This window comes from Phyllobates terribilis, unplaced genomic scaffold, assembly GCF_046119375.1.
Source record: "Phyllobates terribilis strain yellow unplaced genomic scaffold, ASM4611937v1 Scaffold_9__5_contigs__length_417890890, whole genome shotgun sequence".
Taxonomy (NCBI): Eukaryota; Metazoa; Chordata; class Amphibia; order Anura; family Dendrobatidae; genus Phyllobates; species Phyllobates terribilis.
This window is the reverse complement of record NW_027362769.1, coordinates 302,854,610-302,879,560: the sequence shown is the minus strand read 5'-3', so window position 1 is coordinate 302,879,560 and position 24,951 is coordinate 302,854,610. Positions and strand designations below refer to the sequence as shown.

General features: G+C 48.8%; 1 protein-coding gene across 1 annotated transcript in view; it reads right to left on the bottom strand.

Annotated features, from left to right (window-relative positions):
- Positions 1–24,951, bottom strand: part of CARD11 (caspase recruitment domain family member 11) — a 192,774-nt gene that overhangs the window by 53,207 nt on the left and 114,616 nt on the right. Inside the window, exons 9-13 of the mRNA XM_073647913.1 lie at positions 17,308–17,469; positions 7,427–7,475; positions 6,829–6,938; positions 4,251–4,354; positions 4,119–4,156 (exon numbers count right to left, since the gene is read on the bottom strand). Coding sequence (XP_073504014.1) covers positions 4,119–4,156; positions 4,251–4,354; positions 6,829–6,938; positions 7,427–7,475; positions 17,308–17,469 — 463 coding nt within the window. The remainder of the gene's footprint in view (positions 1–4,118; positions 4,157–4,250; positions 4,355–6,828; positions 6,939–7,426; positions 7,476–17,307; positions 17,470–24,951) is intronic.

Sequence of the window (24,951 nt, the reverse complement as noted above, 5' to 3'; positions counted from 1 at the left end):
GCCCGGGAGGAGGTTCTGACCGGGGTGTCCCTTCTTAAGGCGTGGCTCGATGTCCCGCCAGCTGACGAACACATCATCCTGGAACAGGGGACACCGGATGAACTCCCACCCCGCCTCATGGTGAAAGCGGACGACTTGGCCTTCGTACCGGGGACTGGGATGGGTGGCCTCCTCCTGATGCGCCCGAGTCTTTGCAGCCTTGGTCCTGACCTCGAGGCGCTCGCAGCGCTGCTCCCGCCGACGTTGCTCCCGTGTTAGCTGGAAGATCTGGTCGCTGCACCACTGGCTCCTCCTTCACGCTTCAGATCGGGTCTCCCGCGGGAAGCCCATTAGGTCGCCCCCCTGGTTTTCCCAGGCCCACTCCTCGGCCTCGGGCCAGGTTACTGCCGGTGCAGGTAGCGGGGTGAGTACGGGTTGCTGCGAGTCCTCGATTGATGCGGACCAGTCCGGGTTGGAGCCGGTAGCCTCCTCCGCAGCTTCAGGCACCTCCGTATCTGAGCTTGGGCGACATCGCAGGTCCCCACCGATGGCTGCCGATTGCAGCTCAGGAGCTAGAGCTTGCTCCCAGGTGACCGCGTGGGGAACTATGTACTCTGCCATGAGGTCCAGGATAGTCTCTGTTGGCTCTGCAGCCGGGGCAGGGGTTGCACACTCACCCGCCGCGAGGTCACCCTTGACCTCTGTCTCCGAGTCGACTAGTCCTGGAACCTCCACTCATCGGCGGCGGTCTCGGATACGCAGCAGCATCTCCTCTTTCCACGCTGCTGTTGCCGCCTCCTGGGCCTCTTTCTGCCTCCTGGCGAGTCCCGGAGCTTCTTTATGGAGAAATTCAATATCTCCCGAGGTTAACAAGCTGCCGCCTTGCTCTCTGCCTGGTGAAGGGCCTGAACCGGGTTCAGTAGTTGCATGGACTTGGTCCCCAGAGGCATCCATGTCCGCCTCCGTTGACTGCCAAGCTCCGACTGACATGGCCGCACCTTGTTGCTTTTCTTCTTCTCCCTCTTTCGGGGTGGTTCCTGGGCGGAATGCTGACAGGCCCGCCTTCGTTCAGCCCATCCAGTTTGACGGGCATTACCCCGTGGACAGTCTCTGATGGAAGGGGCAGTCCACATTTTTGGCGCCAAGCGGGAGCCCAGCCCACGATGGGAGGTTTTCAAAGACAGTCTTTTCTCAGCATTATGTCGCCTGTTCTTCTTGGGCGGGCGCCATTTTAAGTGTAAAACAACAGTTCAAGGTGTAAGGTACACAGTACCCGATAGCAATGGGCACTCTTCTCCGTTGCTGCGGGCACAATATCCTGCCGACTACGCCAAGTATGTGACGCTCGCAGCCCTGCCCTGGGAAGATGGGGGATACTCGGAGCCGGGTCAGATGTTGAGGGGGATGCAGCCGTGGCCTGGACCCGTTCCGTGCCCAGGGCCGTCACATTAAAAAGGATGTAAGGGCTTTCAGGGTTGAGTGGTATTTCTCGACTACGCCACCTGTGGTGTCTGGTGAAGGACCACCAGCGCCGCTAGCAGCCCGCTGAGGCCCGGTGTCATGGCGGCTAGAGTTCTCACTGCTCCCCACAGGCGGAGCGTGGCCTCAGGGCAGGCAAGGCAGGATGAAGGGGGGTAGCAGTAGCGCGGGGAGTGCGGGCACCGCGTCGCGTGGTATGGCGCGTAATGAACAGTCCGGGTGCCATAGGGGTGAACTTCCAAGGCTTTGCTCACTCAGAGATATTAGCGGGAAGGTGACTCCCTGCTCCTCGCAGAGTCCTGCGGCCACCAGGAACGGGGGGTCCGACTACCTCTGAGGAAGTCCAGTGTTCGGTAGCGACCCTACACCAGAGTGTTCCTGCACTACAGACTTTACCCTTTCCCGTCTGTGCGTGTGTAGATAGGCCGGGTCTCCCTCTGAGCTCCTCTCAGGTGTAGGGCTCGGGTGGCAATTCCTCTCCATCCGAAGCCCGGCGGGATTCTCAGGGCCTAACCGGGCTTTCCGTCCTGGACGTAGAGTACGAGGTAGGGTGTCGGGGGCCGGTACCCCTCTTGCAGCCGGAATCCCTCTGAATAGATCAGGTAGGCGAGGACAGGTGGCGTGCTCCGCTCCGTCTGCATCCTCCCCGGGACCCATTTGCTAGGGAGCCACACTCTAAAGCTCCCTGGCCTTCTTGATCCTGGTCCTTGGCCGGGTTGAGACATTCCTACGTCTGCAACCTTCCTCTCGTCCCGAGAACAGGGTACAAGGGCTGTGTCCCACGCCGGTGCAGGCCCACACAGGATCTGCGCTCCCGGAGGGAAGTCACTTTACACACAGTATCTTGACAGCACAGTACGACCACTTAACAGACAGACTGTCCGAGACCACAAAGATCAGAAGGACCACACAGAACCGAAAAGGACCGAAGGACCAAAAAGAACCAGCAGAAGGACCAAGATCAAAGATGGCATTGTATTAAATATCAAATTTGAAGTGTAACTAACTAGTTGTTCCTCCACCCACACCCACTAACTGGTTCCTACCACTTTGTGTTCCCCAGTCTCCCTGTAACCAGGGAGCAGCACATAGTGCAAAATAGCTCCCTCTGGTGGAAATGTGCTGTTGGATGCAAAAGGCTAGGTCACTACCATCACACCGGCCTTACCTCAGAGGAGGAACACCACATTCCATAGAAGAAGTGCAGCATTCCTGTGGCGGTCGAACCCTCAGGGGCGCCACACTTGTCTCTTCAGAATTCCCCATAGGTGTTCGATTTAGTTCAGATCAGGAGACATACTTGGTCACTGAATCACTTTCACTCTGTTCTTCTTCTAAAATTTAACAATGGCTTTAGATGTGTGTCTGGTATCATTGTCATGTTGGAAAAGTGCTCGTCTACCAAGGGCACGGAGTGATGGTAGCATCTTCTATTTCAATATAGAGTAGAACAACTGTGAATTCATGATACCATCAATGAAGTGTAGTCCCCCGACACCAGCAGCAGTCCACATAAGAACACTGCCACCACCATGTTTCACTGTAGGCATCATGCATTTTTCTTTGTACTCCTCACCTTTATAGCCATCTGTTCCAAAAACATTTATCTTGGTCTCATTACTCCAGAGTATAAAGTCCCAGTAGTCTTTACATTTTTCAGCATGGGTCCTAAAAATTGTAGGCAGGCTATTTTGTGCATGGGAATTAAAATAGGCTTTCTTCATGGACGAAACTCATGCATGCCATTCTTCTGCAGTGTATGCCATATAGTGTCACGGAAAACACTCACCCCAGCTTAGCATTCTACTACTTTACCTACATTTGCATGTTGATTTTCTTCAACCCTTGTTGCTCCTGTTCAGGTGTTAACTTCCGTAGTTGGCCTGGATGTCTCTGTGAGATGATTGCAGTTCCATCTTTGTTAAATTTTTGTCTCATTTTGTCACAGTATTCTGACTGATGAGTAAAGCTTTGTTCATTATATTGTAGCTTTCACCTTTCTTGTGTAAAGAAATTATTTTCTTTCTCAGGTCTTGTAACATTTCTCTTCCATGTGGTGCCATTGCTGATAGCATGAAAGGGGTTTTCAGAATTAATTAACGCCCTTTTATAGTCAACTGTCTGCTGAACACCTGTTTCATGAATAATTAGACTTACTTGTGGTTGAATTTTTGTTAATTAGAATTTTGTAGTCAAAACTTTAGCTTTGCTCCTAAGACTTTCATTGAGATGAACTCATTTTTGCAACATGGTCTTGAATGCATTTGTTAGGAAAATTACTTTTTTAGGGTTGGAGGGGGAATTACAAATCTGCAATCAATGGCCCACACTTGTGGGAGAATTTTGTAGCATGGTATCGCATAGAAGATGTTGATTCTCAAAGGATACAAATATTTCTGACAAATCTGGTGGGTGTACTCATTTATGCTCAGGACTGTATATGTATATATATATATATATATATATATATATATATATATATATATATATATATATAATGGTGTTGTGCATTTTGGATGATTCACTGTTTTATATAAACGATGTGGTGATGCAACTCATAAAATGCACGTACTAAGGTTATAATTAGGTGGTTTTTCCTTATAGATCTCAGCTATAATCTACTGGGTACACTAGTACATGGTACATATGTGAAAACTCACCATCAAGTTCTATGCTGTCATCGTCTTCATCAGCGGGGCTGTATTAGTAAAAAAGATATAAATTAGTTATTTTTTGCAGGTATATGAATGAGATGGATTCTCACTGTCTGATGGCATGACTGGTCTTCTGACCTGTATGCAGGTACATCTTCTTTGCTTCTTCTTACAATGGAGTCATTTCCAGGGGGTTCTGGTGTTGTAGACATGATACTATAATTACGGTTTTTCAGTGGGTGCTGTAAGAAATTATACATTTACGACTTAGACTGTGTATTCTATGGTTAAACAGCTAAAGTAGAGAATTTTGTTGCTTCTATCTTTAGTACAACCTACAAATTCCTGGTGGTGGAGCAGGTTCAACTTCTGAATATAAATTACTTCTATTAGGTGGCCGATTGTGGACTATTTTTTTCATACAACTATACATGCCCCTAAAGCATTTATTTAGTAATGACTCTGACATAAGACAAAGTGAGCCCTAAGTAAGTGTTTTTCTGTTTAGTCCTATAAAGGTAGACTTAAAATGTTGTATTATTGCAACTGTATAAAAAAAGTTAGTAATATATCATATCATAAAAATATGCTTAATTTTAAACTTATGATCTCCTGCTGTCTGACCACTGAACTCATCATTTAATGTTAAGAACTGCAAAAATCCAAAGCGCCAACTCAATCAGGTGTCAGATTACAGCTGCCTATTAAATTCTATTGAGAAAGCGGGCTGAGGGGGGTCAGAGTGAGAAGTAGTGTGAAAGAGAGGGGCACAGAAATATCCACACCCCTTCTGCTACTTTCTTCTGAAACAGTCGCAAATCATGCACACAGAGAGACTGAAACATAACACCTGGGCACGCTGAAGATACTCGGTGTTCGCCCGAGCATGCTCGCCGAAAGGGTTAAACAGAACATACTCGCTCATCACTAGTGAGCATGTGTGCTCATAGAGGCTGATAGAGCTAAGACGGCCCCTACTCCAAGGCAAAAAAACTGCCATCTCCCTAAGACCTCTCTCCCACTTGCGATTAAACCGGACGAATGCCATCCAATTAAACAATTGCATTCATACAATCCTATGCTTGTGTTCTCAGTGGTGTTTATTTTTTCCTTCTCCAATCGGATTGTGATCGGACGGAAAAAAAACGCAACACGCTTGTATGAGGAATTTGGATCGCATGCAACATATAAGCCTATGGGTGTGTGTGAAACATCGCACTGCACTCGGATATCACCTGAGTGCAGTGCTATTTACCCCGACGCCGGCAACAGGGGAGATGGAGAAATTACTTTCTCCGTCTCCTCCGCACCTGTGCTGTGATATTCTGTGCGAGAGGATTGGAGCACTGACACTCGGCTCCCGCTCTCAGCAGAGCAGGAGCTGAGGGTCATTAGCATATCGCATGCAGTGCTCTCACATCGGAAGTGATTTGCTAGTGTGACTCCGGCCTAATACTGAAAAAAGTGTGTGTCTCCTGCCTTCTAGGTAATTAATTCATTGTTTAAATTCCTGTCATCACTTTCCCCTTCTTGGGGAACTGTAACTCCCAGCATGTCTTGACAAGTGAAGAACAAAAAATGTGAAAATTGCTTCACCTTGTGGTAAAACTGGGAGAGTGTGAAATGGAGACAGGTAATATTTAAATGCATGTGAAAAAAGGCATCCAAAATCAATGTTACTGGTGGGCCCTTGACACCCTAATCAGACCCTGATCGTTAGTGATGTCATGTCACATGAATAAGATAACCAATCATGGCATGGCCTGCAATGCTGAGTCTAAAGGACTGTGAAACAGCAGTCCACCACAATGCCATGATTGGCAACCATGGTCACGTAATGACATTTCATGGCATTGTAACTGAGGACCATTGCGGAGGAAATCCCTGCTTTAGTACCGATGGACATAACTCATATTGTGCTTCTGATATGCAATGCCTGCCAAAAAAATAGAAATTAAAAAAAGAGCCGTCTGTATCTGAACATCTTAGCTTCTTAGTGACCAGGCCATTTTTTTCAAATCCGTCTTCTCCCTTTATGTGGTAATAACTCTGGAAGGTTTCAATATATCCCAGTGATGTATTGTCAGTTTTTTGTTACACATTGTACTTTATGTTAGTGGTGAACTTAGATCAATATTTTTTGCGTTTCTTTATGACAATATCAGAAATTTGATCCCATTTTTTTTTTCAAAATAAGCAATTTTCAAACTTTGAATGTTAATACCCTTAAACCACAGAAACACTTACATTACCCCTAATGTCTACTTTCCATCAACATCATTTTTTCCTGGGGGTGAACATGGAGTTAAACAGGAATCCCTCTCTGTCTGTTACTTATTTAGATGCTGCATTTGTTATTGACGGTAGGATCCAGGGGGTTAAATGACCATGATCAGTGCCAGACCCAACCATGGCTAATGCAGCAGGCTGTGCCAGCTGTAATATACGGCTGACATCTGCTGCATTTGTACCCATCAGGGGATGCTATTCTCCTATTTTTCAGGTTAATAAACAGTTGTATATGTTCTAAGTATATTTCCTTTTAATAACTTACTTAGAGGGATTTAAATAAAACTGTGGTCACGTGTTAGAAAACTGCTTTGATCATGAAACCCATTGTTGTTTTTACTCCTTACTATTTTGTAAACTTCCCAAAAATGGTTTTCATAAGAAACTAAAGTATGATATAGAATAAAACTGCATCATATGGTAATACCTTGGGAACAGAGCTATTGATGGGGGCGTTGTTGAACGAACCAGATCTATGGAATGCCGTATCTATCTGACCATTCTTGTAGTCTGGCCGATTGTCTGGATCCTCAGCAGCTGCATAAGAGGAGGAAAATCTCAGTCAAGTTGGCATAAACATTGTAAGTTACAAATCACAGAAGAGTAAGAAATAAGTCAGAATAAAATAAACCGATCAGGGAATAACACGGGGGGCACCTATAACATATGGATGAGCTCCAGGCTGGTTAAGAGGAACTGTCACCAGGTTAACAGTGGAGAGTTTAAGCTTTTATTTTATTCCTGCTTCTCCCCTGAGTAATTTTTTTTTAATCCTCCACACAGCTCCTCCAGAGATATGGACCTTCTCATTTAGTGCTAATTTTATGATCTTTGCAAGGGGGCGTGGCTCACTGGATTCTCTGGGGGCGTGTCTTTAGAAAGGGGGAGGGGCTCTTTGTAGCCACTCTCCCCGGTAGCTAATAGATGACAGTCCTGAATGGGGGACACCATTAATTAAATATAAATTGCAATGTGCATATACATATTCATGCAGAACATCTACAAGATCAGGACGTATATCTAACCTTGAAATTCATTCTGCTTATTCAAAATTGGAGACTTTGCTCTTAAGATCTGTGAAACAAAGTGAAATACACGTTAGAAGAGTGTAGTACGGTATAAGAGATCTGTGACACGAGGAACAGATCTAAGATTTCTCAAAAGCATGAATTTGTAATCAACCAATAAGAAAGGTTTATACAACTGCAATTATTGAGACAGAAATTTACAGAATCAATATCCATTTAGAAAGTGGTACCTGCAATGTAAACCGCAGTCCTAACAACTTAAAGTAGAGCTGTCACCAAATTTCACAATACATGTTTCACACATTTCTAAAGAGGTCTCTCAGTCCATTTACTTCATTTTCCGCCCATCTAACCTGACTAACTGTTAGACCCTTGCCCTTAGGTTTTTTCTATTGCTGGTCACATGACCTTGTTGGCCTATTTAATCCTGCTCCGCCCTTCTGGCTTTGCTGGACTTCATTGTATAACTACTTTCTAGCTAGCCTGTGCTCTGTATCTAACTCTGTTAGTTTGCTTGGTCTACGGACCTCTGTGTTCTATATATTTTGTTTGTTCGTCTGTCTGCTACTATTTCTGTTAGGAGGTGTCCCTTTTTTCCTCCCAGTCCTTAGTACTTGTAGGGATTCCTTCCCCACATCTATAGGTCTCCGTACAGACTAGCTTAGGACTTTAGCAGGTCTGATCGCAGGATCAGGTCCCCTGTTACATCGTAGGGATAAAGCTGAGTTCTATCGTAGGGACAGATCTCCTCTCTTTCCTTAGCTCTGGTAGCAGAACATAACAGTAAGTCCAGCCTGCAAATTTTCTAAGGAAAGATTTTTCTGTTCCATCATGGTGTCGGTTCAGGATTTGGCTCATCGCCTGCAGGGACTCTCTCTGGAGGTGACCGAGCTCCGTCAGCACGTGAGTAACTGTCCTGGAGCACATTTCTTGGAGCCTAAGGTACGTTTGCCAGATTTATTTTTTGGTGAACACGAGAATTTTTTTCATTTAAAAATGCTTGCTTATTGTATTTTCGTTTGAGACCCAAGTCCTCTGGGGATGAATCCCAGCGCATAGGGTTCATAATGTCACTTTTGCGCAAAGAGCCTCAGGAGTGGGCCTTTTCTTTGCAACCTAGTGATACATGCTTCAGATCAGTGGATAGTTTTTTTTCTGCTTTGGGGCTATTATATGATGATCCTGACCGTGTCTCATCAGCTGAGACTGAGTTAAGACGTTTGAGACAGGGATCAGGTAATGTGGAAAAATATTGTACTCATTTCCGTCGATGGTCTACTCAAACAGGGTGGAATGATTCTGCTCTGAAAAGTCTGTTTCTTGCTGGGCTCAATGAAAGGGTTAAAGACCTGCTAATTGCTTATCCTACACCTGAAGATTTGCAACAGGCTATGCAATTAGCTATACGGGTGGATAGGAGACTGCGTGCAAGGGTTAATGAGAGCAAATCCTCTGCTATGTCAGTTTCTGGTTATGAGAATGTGTGTACTAACAGTGGTGAACCGATGGAGATTGGAGCGATGGCACCTCGCTCTCAAGAAAAAGACCGCAGATTTTCTGAAGGCTTGTGTTTCTATTGCGGAAAATCTGGTCATTTGATTAAAGGCTTCGTATGAAGAAAGAAAAAAAAATGGTCAGTCATGCCCGTATTGCCTGTTTAAATTCCAAGGGTGTATTTTTAGCTGCTTTGGACTCCGTTTTGGAAGATGAGATTCTTAAAGCACAGGAGAATGCCCCATCTAACACTCCCCATGGGAGGTTGTTTGTGCCTGGGACCTTTAGGAGAGATTTGTTTGTTGAGTGTCACGAATCTCGGTTGGCAGGTCATCCCGGAATCTCTGAGACCAAGAGACTGGTGGGTTGCAGTTTTTGGTGGTCTGGATGGCAGAAGGAAGTCATTAAGTGGGTGCGTCAATGTACTATATGTGCTAGATCTAAGTCCTCACATACTCCTGCTGCGGGGTTACTTTGTCCTTTGGAGGTTCCCAGTGCTCCTTGGACACATTTGGCTATTGACTTTATAACTGACCTTCCCCCCTCTGAGGGTTTTACTGTCATCTGGGTGGTCGTGGACCGTTTTAGCAAGATGTGTCACTTGGTTCCCTTCGTCAAACTGCCCTGCACTAAAACTCTCGCTAAGGCCTTTGTCAAGGAAATTGTCAGACTTCATGGCGTTCCTACTGACATTGTTTCTGATAGGGGACCTCAGTTCGTGGCTCGTTTTTGGCGTGCCTTTTGTGACAGGTTGGGAGTTCATTTGTCGTTCTCATCCGGATATCATCCTGAATCTAATGGCCAGACAGAAAGGAAAAACCAGGATGTTGAGCAGTTCTTGCGTTGTTTTGTGGCAGACAATCAAGAGGGGTGGTCTGAGTTTCTGCCACTTGCTGAATTTGCTCTGAACAATCATACATCTTCTTCTGCTGGTTGTTCGCCTTTTTTTTGTTGTTCTGGGAGACATCCGTCGTTTGGGTCGTTCTCCAAGTTGGGATCTGCCGTGCCTGAGGAGGAGAATTTTTCCGGTGATTTGGAGAGAGTTTGGACGGATGTGCGTGGTAATCTTCAGGAGGCCAACAGAAAATCTAAAGACTACTTTGATAGGAAACGACAGGAGGTTTTGTTCGCTGTTGGTGACATGGTTTGGTTGTCCTCTAGGAATCTGCGGTTGAGGATTCCTTTTAAGAAATTGGGTCCCAAGTTTGTAGGGCCCTTTAAGGTGCTTCAGGTTGTCAACCAATCTGCTGTTAGGTTGGAGGTTCCTACCTCCTGGAGAATTAATCCGGTGTTTCATGTCTCTCTGTTGAAAAAAGCTGTTGTGTCGGATTGTGACGCCTCTGCCTCTGTTCCTCCGGTGGTGGAGGACGGGGAATATGAAATTTCTCGCATCCTTAACTCTAGACGGTATAGAGGTAGTTTGCAGTATCTCGTGGCCTGGAAAGGTTTCGGACCCGAGGATAACTCTTGGGTGAGGTCAGATGATGTTTCCGCATCCAGACTTATCAGAGCGTTTCACAGGAGATTTCCTGATAAGCCTGGTCCTAGGGGATCCGGAGGATCCTCTTAGAAGGGGGGGTACTGTTAGAACCTTGCCCTTAGGTTTTTTCTATTGCTGGTCACATGACCTTGTTGGCCTATTTAATCCTGCTCCGCCCTTCTGGCTTTGCTGGACTTCATTGTATAACTACTTTCTAGCTAGCCTGTGCTCTGTATCTAACTCTGTTAGTTTGCTTGGTCTACGGAACTCTGTGTTCTATATATTTTGTTTGTTCGTCTGTCTGCTACTATTTCTGTTAGGAGGTGTCCCTTTTTTCCTCCCAGTCCTTAGTACTTGTAGGGATTCCTTCCCCACATCTATAGGTCTCCGTACAGACTAGCTTAGGACTTTAGCAGGTCTGATCGCAGGATCAGGTCCCCTGTTACATCGTAGGGATAAAGCTGAGTTCTATCGTAGGGACAGATCTCCTCTCTTTCCTTAGCTCTGGTAGCAGAACATAACACTAACAGCTCCTCGGTGCCCCTCCTGCTGCTGAGATCTCACATTGCTCAGTACAAGATACAGCTGTCAGTCAGGTTGGGTTGGCAGTGATTACATACGCTTGGACTCATGAACTATTTCATTCCTTAAATGCTCATGGAATGAAATGCCATTCTCACATTGATTTTAAACATAAATAAACTAGTCTCATCGGGTCAAATGGATCTTTTTAATATTGTATGCTGTTTTGTATGTGAAATTTGGTGACAGGTCTGCTTTAACAAGTCCACAATGAATCATCACCTAATCAAGGAAGGTCCATCAATGGTCATTATAATCTGTGAACTTTGTATCCTTTGATAACTGATAATAGCATCTTATTCTATAAAGTATATAAAGTCTTATAAATATTATTCTACGGTCTTGACATTACTTGGTGCATATAGCATTATACATTTAGAACCTCGTCCTTGTGATTCAGATATTAGACAACCTACCAGCAACCCAGAGAACATTTACTAAATCTAGTGCAGATGTAAATATTGTCCATAGTGTAGAGCAGGGTTGGGGAACCTCCAGTCTGAGGGATAATTACATCACTAATTCCGGCGCTGGGCAGTTTCCCGAGGACCTCAGTGCTTGGGCCGTTGGCCACCCCTTTAATTCTTCCTTAGGCTGCAAGCACACACACACAGTGTTCACTACTGAACGCTGTTGCAATGCTGTATTACATCCAGATACTGGCCATTGTCAGCATCAGGAAGTTTTTGTGACCATAGTTAGCATGCTTTGTGCTCCGTTCCTGCTCATGTGATGAAGGCAACAGTCGCAGTGTCTCCTATGTGATGTTATTGCAGCAGTCCAAGTGTATTCAATGTGATGTCTATACACCAGTCCAATGTATCATATGTGATACATATACACCAGTCACAGTATATTGTATTTAATGTGTATACACCACTTCCAGAGTATTCTATGTAATATATATTCAGTAGTCTGATTGTCTGATTTGTGATGTATACAGCAGTTCAAGTGTATCCTATGTGATGTATACAGCAGTTTGGGTGTCTCCTATGTGATGTGTATTCCGCAGTCTCATTGTCTTCTATGTGATGTATACACACCGTTCTCAGTGTCTTCTATGTGATATATGTATAACAGTCTCAGCATCTCCTATGTGATGTATATGCACCAGTCCCGGTGTATTCTATGTAATGTACAGTGGGGAATTTAAGTATTTGATACACTGCCAATTTTGCAAATTTTCCCATCTACGAAGAATGGAGAGGTCTGTAATTTTTATTGTAGGTACACTTAAACTGTGAGAGACAGAAACTTAAAAAAACAAACAGAAAATCACATTGTATGATTTTTACATAATTAATTTGCATTTTATTGCATGAAATAAGTATTTAATACAATAGAAAATCAGAACTTAATATTTGGCACAGAAACTTTTGTTTGCAATTACAGAGGTTAGACGTTTCCTGTAGTTCTTAACCAAGTTTGCACACACTGCAGCAGGGATTTTGGCCCACTCCTCCATATAGATCTTCTCCAGATCTTTCAGGTTTCCGAACTATCGCTGGGCAACATTGAGTTTCAGCTCCCTCCAAAGATTTTCTATTGGGTTCAGGTCTGGAGACTGCCTAGGCCACTCCAGGACCTTGAAATGCTTCTTACAGAGCCACTCCTTAGTTGCCTTGGCTGTGTGTATGGGATCATTATCATGCTGGAAGTACCAGCCGTGACCCATCTTCAATGCTTTTAGTGAAGGAAGGAGGTTGTTGGCCAAAGTCTTGCGATACATGACCCCATCCATCCTCCGTTCAATACGGTGCAGTTGTCATTTCCCCTTTGCTGAAAAGCACCCCCAAAGAATGGTGTTTCCCCCACCATGCTTCATGGTTGGGACGGTGTTCTTGGGGTTGTACACATCCTTCTTCTTTCTCCAAACATGGCGAGTGGAGTTGATACCAAAAAGTTCTATTTTGGTCTCATCTGACCACATGACCTTCCCTCATACCTCCTCTGGATCATCCAGATGGTCATTGGGGAACTTGAAAAGGGCCTGGAATTGTGCTGGCATGAGCAGGGGGGCCTTGCGTGCCCTGCGGGATTTTAATCCATGACGGCATAGTGTGTTACTAATGGTAATGTTTGAGACTGTGGTCCCAGCTGTCTTCAGGTCATTGACCAGGTTCTCCCATGTAGTTTTGGTCTGATTCCTTACTTTCTCAGAATCATTCTTAGCCCACGAGGCGAGATCTTGCATGGAGCCCCAGACCGAGGAAGACTGACAGTCATCTTGTGTTTTCTCCATTTTGTAATAATTGTGCCAACAGTTGTTGCCTCCTCATCAATCTGCTTGCCTATTGTCCTGTAGCCCATCCCAGCCATGCAAAGGTCTACAATTTTGTCTCTGGTGTCCTTAGACAGCTCTTTGGTCTTGGGCATGGTGGAGAGGTTGGACTGTGATTGATTGTGTGTGTGGACAGGTGTCTTTTATACAGGTAACGAGTTCAAACAGGTGCAATTAATACAGGTAATGAGTGCAGAGTAGGAGGGCTTCTTAAAGAAAAACGAACAGGTCTGTGAAAGCCAGAATTCTTGCTGGTTGGTAGGGGATCAAATACTTATTTCATGCAGTAAAATGCAATTTAATTATTTAAAAATCATAAAATGTGATTTTCTGTTTTTTTCTTTTTAGATTCTGTTTCTCACAGGTGAAGTGTACCTACGATAAAAATTACAGACCTCTCCATTCTCTGTAGGTGGTAAAACTTGCAAAATCGGTAGTGTATCAATTACTTATATTCCCCATTGTACATACAGCAGTCTCAGTGTCTCCTATGTGATATATATGTATAATATGTGATATATACATACCAGTCCCAGTGTAGCCTATGTGATGTTTACAGAACTCTTGGAGTCTCCTATGTGATGTATATTCAGCAGTCTCAGTGTCTCCTATGTGATGTATGCGGCAGAGTCCCAGTATATCCAATGTGATGTATGTACAGCAGTCTTGGTGTCTCCTATATACAGCAATCTTGGTGCCTCCTATGTGATGTATATACAGCAATCTCAGGGTCTCCTATGTGATGTTCGCAGCAGCCTCAGTGCATCCCATGTGATGAATACAGCAGTCTCAGTATTTTCTATGTGATGTATATAGCGCAGTTTTTGTGTTGAATACAGAAATTCCAATAGAGAATGTAGCATCGGCATCTCTGCCCCCTGCCAGGCAGAGACGCCGTCCCCCGTACCGCCGCGGTCCTGCTCTGGCGTCTTCCGTCCTCCCTGCTGCTGCTGCTGGTGCACGCAGCTTCCCTGGCACTGTGCTTAGGGCGCGCACATGCACTCCCTCCCTCTTAAAGGGGCCGCATGCGCCATCCTAAAAAGTCCCCGACCAATGGCCGGAGGGCTTTCTCTATAAAAGGCACCTCCACCAATATGGAGGTGCCCGTGCAAGATTGTTGCTCTGTTACTCTTACTTTGCTTCAGCCCTCAGGTCCTCTGCCAGTCTGTTCTTCAGTCCAGTCCGCCAGTCTGACTACTCTCCAGCCTGACAGTCTGCCTACAGTCCAGTCCGCCAGTCTGTCTATGGGCTCTGCCCGCCTGCTTACCTTGAAGCACCTGCCTGTCACCTGCCGTGTCCGCCGGCCTGCTTACCTGGAAGCACCTGCCTGTTACCTGCCGTGCCCACCCGCCTGCTTACCTGGAAGCACCTGTCTGTTACCAGCCGTACCCGCTTGCCTGCTTACCTGGAAGCACCTGCCAGTTACGTGTTGTGCCCGCCAGCTTGCCTACCTGGAGTACCTGTCTGGGTATCAGCCGAATCAGCCTGCCTGACTACCTGGACGACCAGTCAGCCTGCCTGCCGTGCTCTTCCGCTGTACCAGTCAGTTCCTGCCTTTTGACCCGTGGGAGTCACATGCTCTCATACAAGGTCGGTCCCAGAGTGGCACCTGGTCCCTCTGCTCGGCCCCTCCCTGGTTCACAGAGTCTACTAAGCCGCTGTGCGACCTTGGTCAGGCCGAGTAGATACTTAGTCACGCCCTTCTGGTCCCTCCTTGCACCGCAGCACAGAGGTTCCACCACCCGGATCCGTAACAGTTTGCATGGGCCATGGAACCCGGTGGCCCCCAGGCTCCTTTGCTTTCTGACCTGTACCAGGAGGTTTCTCGTCAGAGATCCCAACAGGAAACTATCCTGACCTACCTGCGGTCTGTCAACTCCTGCCTGGACACGCTGTCCACCCCATCTGTGTCCATCTCCAGCCGAACTCCTGGCACATCAGTTTCCCTCTGACCGGGCCAAGGTGGCGTTCATTATGTCTCACCTCACCGGGGAAGCATTGGCATGTCTAAATCCTCTATGGGAGAGAGGGGATCCCCTGGTGTTCGACTTTCCTCAATGCCTTCCAGAAGGTCTTCGATGAAAGACTTCTACTGCCTCCTCCCTTCTCGATCTCCGCCAAGGGAGTCTCACTGTGGGCCAGTATGCCATACAGTTCCGTACACTCGCATCTGAGCTTGCCTGGAACAACGAGGCCCTGGGCTCCACCTTCTGGGAGGGTCTTTCTGGACGGATCAAGGATGAGCTAGCTGGTCGTAACGTCTCTTCCACCTTAGACAACCTGGTGTCACTAGCTACCCAGATTGACATCCGTTTCTTGGAACGAGTTAAGGAGACTACCCGGGAGAGAAGATTACCTCGTCTCGCTCCTGTATTCCAGAAACCTGCCTCCCAACCAGCAATTCCCCGGTCGCGCTCACCCGAACCCATACAGATTGACCAGACCAAGATGGTCAAGTCTCGCCAAGAGACGCGCCGAGCCGAGGGGAGCTGCTTCTTCTGTGTGAGTATCTGATCCGTTCCTGTCCGGCGAAGCCGGGAAACTCCAGTGTCTAGGACCTCTCGGGGAGGTCGTCCTAGACAAGAGTAAATCATTTCCATCCTTGACTCTATCCGTTTCTATTTCCAGTGGTGAGACCCGCTTCTTTGAGACCACCCACATGGATTCCGGAGCCGCTGGAAATCTAATTTCTCAGGCCTTTGTGGAGCGGTTTCAGATTCCTACCAAACGTCTGACCGAACCATTGGCAGTTGCTTCCGTGGATGGGAGACTTCTTCCGGAGACCATCTTGCTCGTCACAGAGCCAGTAACCCTTCAGGTGGGAATGCTGCACTCGGAGAGGATCTCCTTTCATGTGCTATCTGGACTCTCTCACTCCCTACTGCTAGGTCTACCCTGGCTACAGAGACATGAACCTGTCCTGAATTGGCGATCTGGTAAGGTGCTCCGTTGGGGGCAGGATTGCCATGAGACCTGCCTGGTTCCGGTACGTCCGGCTCGACCTCCATCTTCTCCGGCTAATCTACCTGGTCTGCCGGCACCCTACTGGTCCTATGCGGACGTCTTGGACAAGAAGGAGGCTGAGACTCTTCCACCCCATAAGCCCTATGATTGCCCCATTGACTTGGTACCTGGTGCTTCTCCTCCCCGTGGGCGTATCTACCCCTTGTTGCTGTCTGAGACCCGGGCCATGTCTGAGTACATTGAGGAGAATCTTGCTAGGGGGTTCATTCAGAAATCTACTTCCCTGGCTGGAGCAGGATTCTTCTTCGTTAAAAAGAAAGACGGCTCACTACGGCCGTGCATCGACTACCGGGGCCTAAACCAGATTACCATCAAGAATAAGTACCCCCTGCCTCTCATCTCGGAGCTGTTCGACCGCCTTAAAGGCGCAAGGATCTTCACCAAGCTCGATCTTCGTGGGGTGTACAATTTGGTCCGGATCCCTCAGGGAAATGAGTGGAAGACAGCATTCAACACCTGGGACGGTCACTATGAATACCGCGTGATGCCCTTTGGTCTCTGTAATGCTCCAGCCGTCTTCCAGGAGATAGTTAACGACATCTTCCGAGATCTCTTGTATTCTTGCGTAGTGGTGTACCTGGACGATATCTTTGTCTTCTCTCCGGATCTGCCCACACACCGGAGGAATGTTCGTCAAGTTCTGCTAAGGCTCCGGCAAGATCGTCTCTTCGCAAAATTTGAGAAATGACTCTTCGAGCAGACTTCCCTTCCGTTCCTGGGATATACTATCTCCGAGACTGGTCTTCGGATGGATCATTCGCTGGTTCACGGAGTCGACTAAGCCGCCGTTTGACCTTGGTCAGGCCGAGTAGATACTTAGTCACGCCCCTCTGGTCCCTCCTTGCACCGCAGCACAGAGGTTCCACCACCCAGATCCGTAACAAAGAATACAAGATGTCCTTCTGAAAAGAAACGCTGATTCTTCTGCCCATGTCTCATTCTATTCTCGTACACTGCAGCTTTCTGACTGTTTGTTTCTATTTCTACATGATTATATTAAGTCTGAAAGACACATACCTGTGGAATTCCCTTTATGTTCATCCTTCTCTTTTTCTGTGATTCGGCATTGAAGAAATATTTATCATCTGGAGATCCCATGGAATCTGACGAGTCTTCCGCATCTTGACCATTTGTCTTTGAGCTTGGGGGCATGACAATGTGTAGATTCCTGGGCAAACTCTAGAGGAGAAATCAGAATGTTATATTGTTATATTAAAATGAATATGTTTGGTAGAAAAACTTATGGGGCGATTAAAGAAGTTGTCCAGTACTTTATATTATCACCCCAATGTATCCCCCTGGGGCCCCTAAAGACTTTTGTAAATACCTTACGTTGCTGTTTCTGCCTGTGAGCGGTGCTATCCTTGGCCGCTCATAGGCATCACATGACCCCGCGCTGACGTCACGACAAGTGTGGTGTGACTCAGCGCTGGGGTCCTTGCGGTGGCTGCTGGGTTGTGGGCGGGGTTACCCCCCACATCACACCCAGCATCCACCGCGCACTTTCCCAATGAATACTGAGAGGGAGAGCGCACGGTGGATGCTGGGTGTGACGCGGGGGGGGGTAGCCCCACCCATAGCCTGGCATCCACCGCGGAACGCAGAAGTCAGAGATCCCCGGTTGCTGCCAGCACTTGTCATGACGTCAGCGGATGTCAGAGCCGGCTGCAGCCGGGGGTGATGTGATGCCTGTGAGCGACCAGTGATGGCGCCGCTCACAGGCAGTATCTGCAACGTAAGGTAATTACAAAAATCCTTAGGGGCCCCGGGGGATACATTGGGGGAGATAATATAAAGTACTGGACAACCCCTTTAAAGGAAACCTTCCTCGTCCCATCCCCATCAACACGCCACTACTATCTGACAGTTCTCTTGCTGCAGTTTACAGAAATGTCGTTAACACGTCAGTCAATGTGTCATTTTCTTAAAATTAAGCTTAGTATGCACTTGCTCTTGATGGAAATCTTTGAGGATAGGGAACATTACAGGTCTTGTCCTCTCTGATGTCAAGCAAGCCTTATAGGATGTTGACAGATTGACTTGACTGGATAGACCAAATTAGCATGCACCATGAGTGGGTATTAAACTGTATTTTTAACAAAATGACACATTGATGGTGGCTAATAAGAACTATCAGGTAGTTTGAGAGCTTTGGATAGCAAAACCCTTCTCACAGGTTACCTTTAAAGAGTATGGTTAGAGGCAAGGGGCCATATTACATATTATATTATTATCCAAGATTTGACCAAGCGTGCATATATGTTCATTGGGATCTGAAAAATAAGCCTATGTAATATTCCTCTTATCTACGTTGGGAACAGAGGATCGAGATATTGAAAATCAACATGTCCAATCATTCCTTTTCCCAGACAGTCTGCAATTAGGGAAGAGTCGGTTGGCTCCTATACATATTAGAACATCAGCCAGTCCTAAATTTAATCTAGATTACGCTAATGTGTACATGACGCGCCCCCTGGGCCGTGGAGTACTCGGTGCCGGGCCGGTCGTTGCTTGGAGAGATGTCACAGTGGCGGTGACCCGGTCCGTGACCCAGGGCGGTCAGTAAAAAAAAAAAAAGGATTTTAGAGTTTTTATGTATGAAATTTGTGACGCCACCTGTGGTATGCGGCTATAGGTAGCCGCCACTGCAGCGCAGGTCCTCTGGAGCTGGTGCTTAATGCAGCAGAGTTGGTTTGGCTCTCCACAGGTAGAGCTTAGCTCCAGGGCAGTGTAGATGTTGTAGTGAAGTAGATGATGCTGGGCGATGTAGTGCAGGGGTTAATAATCAGTCCACAACTCAATGGCGGTTTCCTCTTATGTTTACTTGCGGTGATTATGTGGCACCCCAGGGGTCTGGTTTCCCACAGTAATGTAATGTTATGTCTGAGAGCAGGTGGGAGGTCCTTTGGTCAGGGATCCTGTGCATGCCACACCTCCTGCCCAGTCTTGGGAGGGGAAGACCTTCCCCTATATAAACCCGGGGCTGAAGCAGGGTTAGTCAGTCAAGGAGAGTAGAGACAAGAAACAGTCACAGGAAGAAACAGCAGAAGCTCAGTGGGAGCAATACTACTACAAGTCAGGGGCTGGCAGCTGCAGAGCTCGCCCTGACTGAGAAGCTTTCTTACCGGACCCGGCGTCCGAGGCTGTGGGGACTAACTCTTACCCAGCAGCAGAAGCCGACCGGCAGGGGATTTCAGGTCCTCAGGCCCAGAAACCCGAAGGCACGGTCACACGCGTGGGACCAGCGCCGCCATCGTGGAGCGGAAGCCATTAGAAGGCCCCGAGTCACCGGCCATACGGGTGAGCACCACACGGTACACTCAGGGACGTGGGCTACTTATATCCGCTTCTAGCAAGGTAGCCAGAAGAGTACAGTCAGTTTGGGAGGCCTACAACTCCGCCTGGCCAGGGGTGATCCCATCTGCTCAAGGACTGACCAGGCCCCGTTCGCTAGCAAGTACTCCGGGAGGGTCTATCGTTGTTACCAGTAAAGACCCTGAATTACACCGCACCGTCTCTGAGTGGTTCCTGCTACCCTCATCTTCCACGTCGGCTACCCTGAGGCCATACCCCTCCCGTTGGGGGTTATACTATCACGCTGCACAATTCTACACCGGCCTCAGCGGTCTGCCCTGCAGCGGCAGCTCCATAGCTGCAAATCAACGGGTGGCGTAGTCGACACTCAAATAACATCTATCAAGACTGCCACACACTGAGTTGACTCCCTGGGCACGGACCGGGTCCCCGCCACTCGGAGACTACAACCCTCATCTGATCCGGTTCCGGGTAAGCCCCCGTGCGCGAGACGCTGCGCGACACAGCAGGCCCAGGGGCGCGTCAACTTTGGCGTAGTCGGCAGGATTTCGTGCCCGCAACCACCGGGTACTGCGTGCCTGAAAAAGAGACTTTTAAAACTTACCATCCGTGAAGTTTTCCCACCATCGGTGAAGATTCCCGCCATCCGGCGCCATTTTCAGCCTTCTTCCCGCCATCTGTGAAGATTCCCGCCATCCGGCGCCATCTTCAGCCTTCTTCCCGCCATCCGTGGAGTTTTCCCGCCGTTGGACGCCATCTTGAGGACGCCGCGCGGGAAGAAGAGGGGCGTGGACTCCGAAAGCGCGCGAGAACTGAAGCCCCGCCTCACGTCCGGACGTTGCGTAAGGTCCTGGAAGGAGCTCAGCAGACGCCGACGTCACCGGAGCGCGACGGAAGGTCCTCAACCCTGACGATCTACTGCGGAGCCGCGGCCTATGGAACAGGATCATCGCAAGGTAGGCCACGGTCCACTAGGGGGGAGGAAGATGTCGGATGCGGAGGAGAGCTTCATTGCCTCAACCCCCGCCAGCGCCACCGCTGCTGCAGTTATGCCCTTCACCATGCCCTATATCCCGGGAGCAGCTTGGCTACCCCAGTACTCAGGGGAGTCACATACCCTGCATGACTTTAGAGAAAAGCTGGATAGCCTCTTCCAGGTGTACCCCCTCACAGAAGAGCAAAAAGTGAGCATCCTGGTGGCCCAACTAACCGGGGCAGCCAAAAGGGAAGTAAAATCCTGGCCACCTGGGAGGAAGACTGTCGCAGGGATACTAACCCGGCTGAAGGATACCTTTGATACCCGCACCTCAGCCGAGATTAAGCTTAGATTCTACGGGTGCAAGCAGCGAGCGCATGAGAGTATAAGGGACTATGCACTAAACCTACAAGAGGCCCTGAGGGCCATTAAGCAGACCGACCCTGATGGAGTGGGAAACGAGCACAGGCTGTTGACCGAACAATTTATAGAGGGACTATATTGTAATGCCCACCGAACCCAGTTGCGGGCGATGGCCTTACAGGATCCCCATCTGGGCTTTGCACAGTTCAAGGACAGAGCCATCCGGGTGCTCCGAGAACCGGCACCGGGTGGCGTTGTGACCCACAGGCGCCCAGCTAGCACTTAACACCAGGAGGCGGCGCCCTTGTCGGCAGGGCCTGTGGGAGCTGATGCGCAGGCTTTGGACAATGACCCGGCTCCAGACCTACACCATCAGGTCCAAGAGCTAGCTAAGAGCGTTGCTGTGCTAACCCGAACTGTGCAGTCTTTACAGGTTTCCACTCCAGGGAAGATCCAGCTGGCATCCGGACCGGAGGACATCCCGTGGCGTCGACCAAGGAGGACCCCACCGGCCAGAGGAAGACCCAGTGACCGATACAGCGAAGACGGACGACCCATCTGCCGCCGCTGCAATCAACCCGGACATATGGCAAGGTACTGTTCTTTAAACTGGCACAACCTGGGGTAGAGGGCCAACCCCCAGGAAAAAGATCACCAGGCCCATCGAACTGGCGCGACAGATATGTGGGAGGACGTCCAGTCTTGCCTGTGGTACTGGATGGCATTCCCATGAGTGCCCTACTGGACACCGGGTCACAGGTCACCACCATCCCGTACGTGCTCTTTAAGCAGTACTGGAATGACTCGGATATTACCCGCTACCCTGACGACGACTTGAGTATCATCGCCAGCAATGGCCAGCCCGTGCCACAGATCGGATTTAAAGAGGTGACCATCAAAATCGGTAGAGTCGAACTGGCAGCACAGGGACTGATCATTGTAGATATTGACAAACATGAGAGTCACCCAAAAATAACTCTAGGAACTAATGTAATTGAAAATTGTCTTGCAGAGGTGATTTTCCTTTTACAGCAGGTTGCCAAGAACGCCAGCTCCGGCGAGCAGCGGGTGCTCCAGAAAGAGATCCGGGCACTGATGCGACAGCAACAGGTGGAACTCTCCGGCGGTGAGATTGGTAGCGTAAGAATGTGTGACCCTTTTCCTATTGCCATGCCCCCAAAAAGTGAAATGATGATTTGGTGCCGGGCAGCTATTGGTCTGAGAGGTAGAGATTACCAGGCAATGGTAGAACCAGTTTACTCAGACAGTAGGCCCACCATCTTGACAGCACGGGGGGTGGTTAATGTATGCCATGGGAGGGTGCCCGTTCGCATAATCAATATCGGGAAGAGGGAAGTGTACCTGCCCCGGTATGCCACGCTAGCCAAATTATATACCATTAACCAAAATGCTATACAATCTGTGGAACCCTTGCCTCCATCTCACCCGGAGGAAGGTAACGGCTCTAAGAAAACAAAGGAGGACTGGTGTCAGCAACTACATTTGGGTACTGACTCCACTCCCTCACATCAGAAACAGGGAGTCTATCGGGTGGTTCAAGAGTACGAGAGAGTGTTTAGTAAACACCCGTTAGACTTCGGGCGAGTCAAGGGGGTAGAACACCACATCCCCACGGGAGACCATCCTCCCATAAAAGAGAGGTATCGACCCGTACCCCCTGCACACTACCAACACGCCAAGGGGATGCTTAGAGACATGAAGGAGGCTGGGGTGATCAGGGATAGCTGTAGCCCCTGGGCAGCTCCACTAGTCTTAGTCAGAAAAAAAGACAACACCATGAGGATGTGTGTAGATTACCGGAAAATCAACCGTATCACACACAAGGATGCGTACCCCTTACCAAGGATAGAGGAGTCATTGGCTGCTTTAAGATCTGCTAACTTCTTCTCTACCTTGGATCTCACTAGCGAGTACTGGCAGGTTCCTGTAGCAGAGGCGGACCGGGAGAAGACCGCATTCACCACCCCGATGGGACTTAGCGAGTTCACCTGCATGCCGTTCGGACTCTGCAACGCACCAGGAACCTTCCAACGACTAATGGAGTGTTGTCTGGGCCACAGAAACTTCGAGACGGTCCTGTTGTACCTGGACGATGTCATCGTATATTCCAAGACGTATGAGGACCACCTGAAACACCTGGCGGAAGTGTTCGAAGCTCTGGCGAGTTACGGCCTAAAGGTGAAACCCTCCAAGTGTCACCTCCTGAAACCACAGGTGCAGTACCTGGGACACGTGGTGAGCGCTGACGGAGTGGCTCCCGACCCTGATAAGATCACCGCAATTAAGGAATGGCCAAGCCCCTCCAGCGTAAAAGAAGTGCGGCAGTTCCTCGGGTTGGTAGGCTACTACCGAAGGTTTATTCCCGGTTTCACCAAAAAGGCAGCACCTATGCAGGACCTCCTGATAGGCCAGTCCCGGAAGGCCAAGAACCAGAAGCCGCCCTTCAAATGGGAGGAGCTGGAAGAAGAGTCCTTCCGCCAGCTGAAGATGGCCCTCACGGGGGACGAAATCCTGGCGTACCCGGATTATAGCCAGCCCTTTATCCTCTACACCGACGCCAGTAACATCGGGCTAGGAGCCGTACTGTCCCAGATCCAGCAGGGGAAGGAACGAGTAATCGCCTACGCCAGCCGAAAGCTGCGACCCACCGAAAGGAATCCCGAGAATTACAGCTCATTTAAGCTAGAGTTCCTGGCCATAGTATGGGCAGTCACCGAGCGCTTTAAGCATTACCTCGCTTCTTCCCGGTTCACCGTGTACACGGATAACAACCCGTTGACACACCTGGACACGGCAAGACTCGGTGCCCTGGAGCAGAGGTGGATGGCCCGTCTGTCCAACTACGAGTTCACAATCAAATACCGGGCCGGACGCTCCAATACCAACGCGGACGCCCTGTCCAGGATGCCCAACCTGCCGGACGAAGGAGAAGATCCGGAGGGACTGGAAGAAGTTGAACTCCCTGCGTTCCACCGTCATGGGACTATCCAGTACTCCCACCGGGTAAGGAGTAAGCAGGCTGCTACGTTGAACCCCTTACCTCACTACAACTGGGCGGAAACGCAAGACAGCGACCCTGCCGTCCGACTGGTGAAGGAGATGCTGACTCGCCTGGAGGCTTGCCTTGAACCAGACGCTCCGGAGGAAGCCAAACAACTATGGGCAGAGAGGAGTCGACTGTTCCTTTACAAGGGGAAGTTGTGCCGCAGAATGGTTAACTCCCGGACGCATGAACTACTCTGGCAAGTAGTGGTGCCACGAAGAGACGCAGTCATGGTGATGGAGGCATACCACGACGGAGCTGGACATTTCGGGTGGAAGAAGCTGGAGTTCCTGCTGCGCGAGCGATTCCACTGGGTAGGCATGAGGGGAACCATTGAGAAGTGGTGCAGAGACTGTGGCCCGTGCAACCTAAGAAGGAAGGATCGTGCCAGCCAGAAGACTCCCCTGCAGTCCATCGTCACCCGGCAGCCGTTGGAACTGGTAGCCTTGGATCATGTAAAACTGACCCCAAGCAGAAGTGGCTACGTCTACGCACTAACCATCGTGGATCACTACTCCCGGTTCTTGGTTGTCGTCCCCGTCAAGGACTTAACAGCTCGAACAGCAGCGAGAGCCTTCCAGCAGCATTTCTGCCGTCCACACGGGTACCCGGACCAAGTGTTGACAGACCAGGGACCTGCCTTTGAAGCGGAGGTCTTCCAAGAATTCTGCACTCTGTATGGCTGCCGGAAGATAAGGACGACACCCTATCATCCGCAAACTAATGGACTTTGTGAGAAAATGAACCAGGTGGTAATGGATCTTCTGAAAACGTTGCCCCTGGAAGAACGCAGTCTGTGGCCTGAGAAGCTGCCCGATCTGGTGGACCTATACAACCACATCCCGGTAGGTTCCACCAACTGTACCCCGGCTTACCTAATGAGGGCAAGACCTGGTAAGTTACCTGTTGACCTGGAAATGGGAGTCCTGACACCCGAGGACAC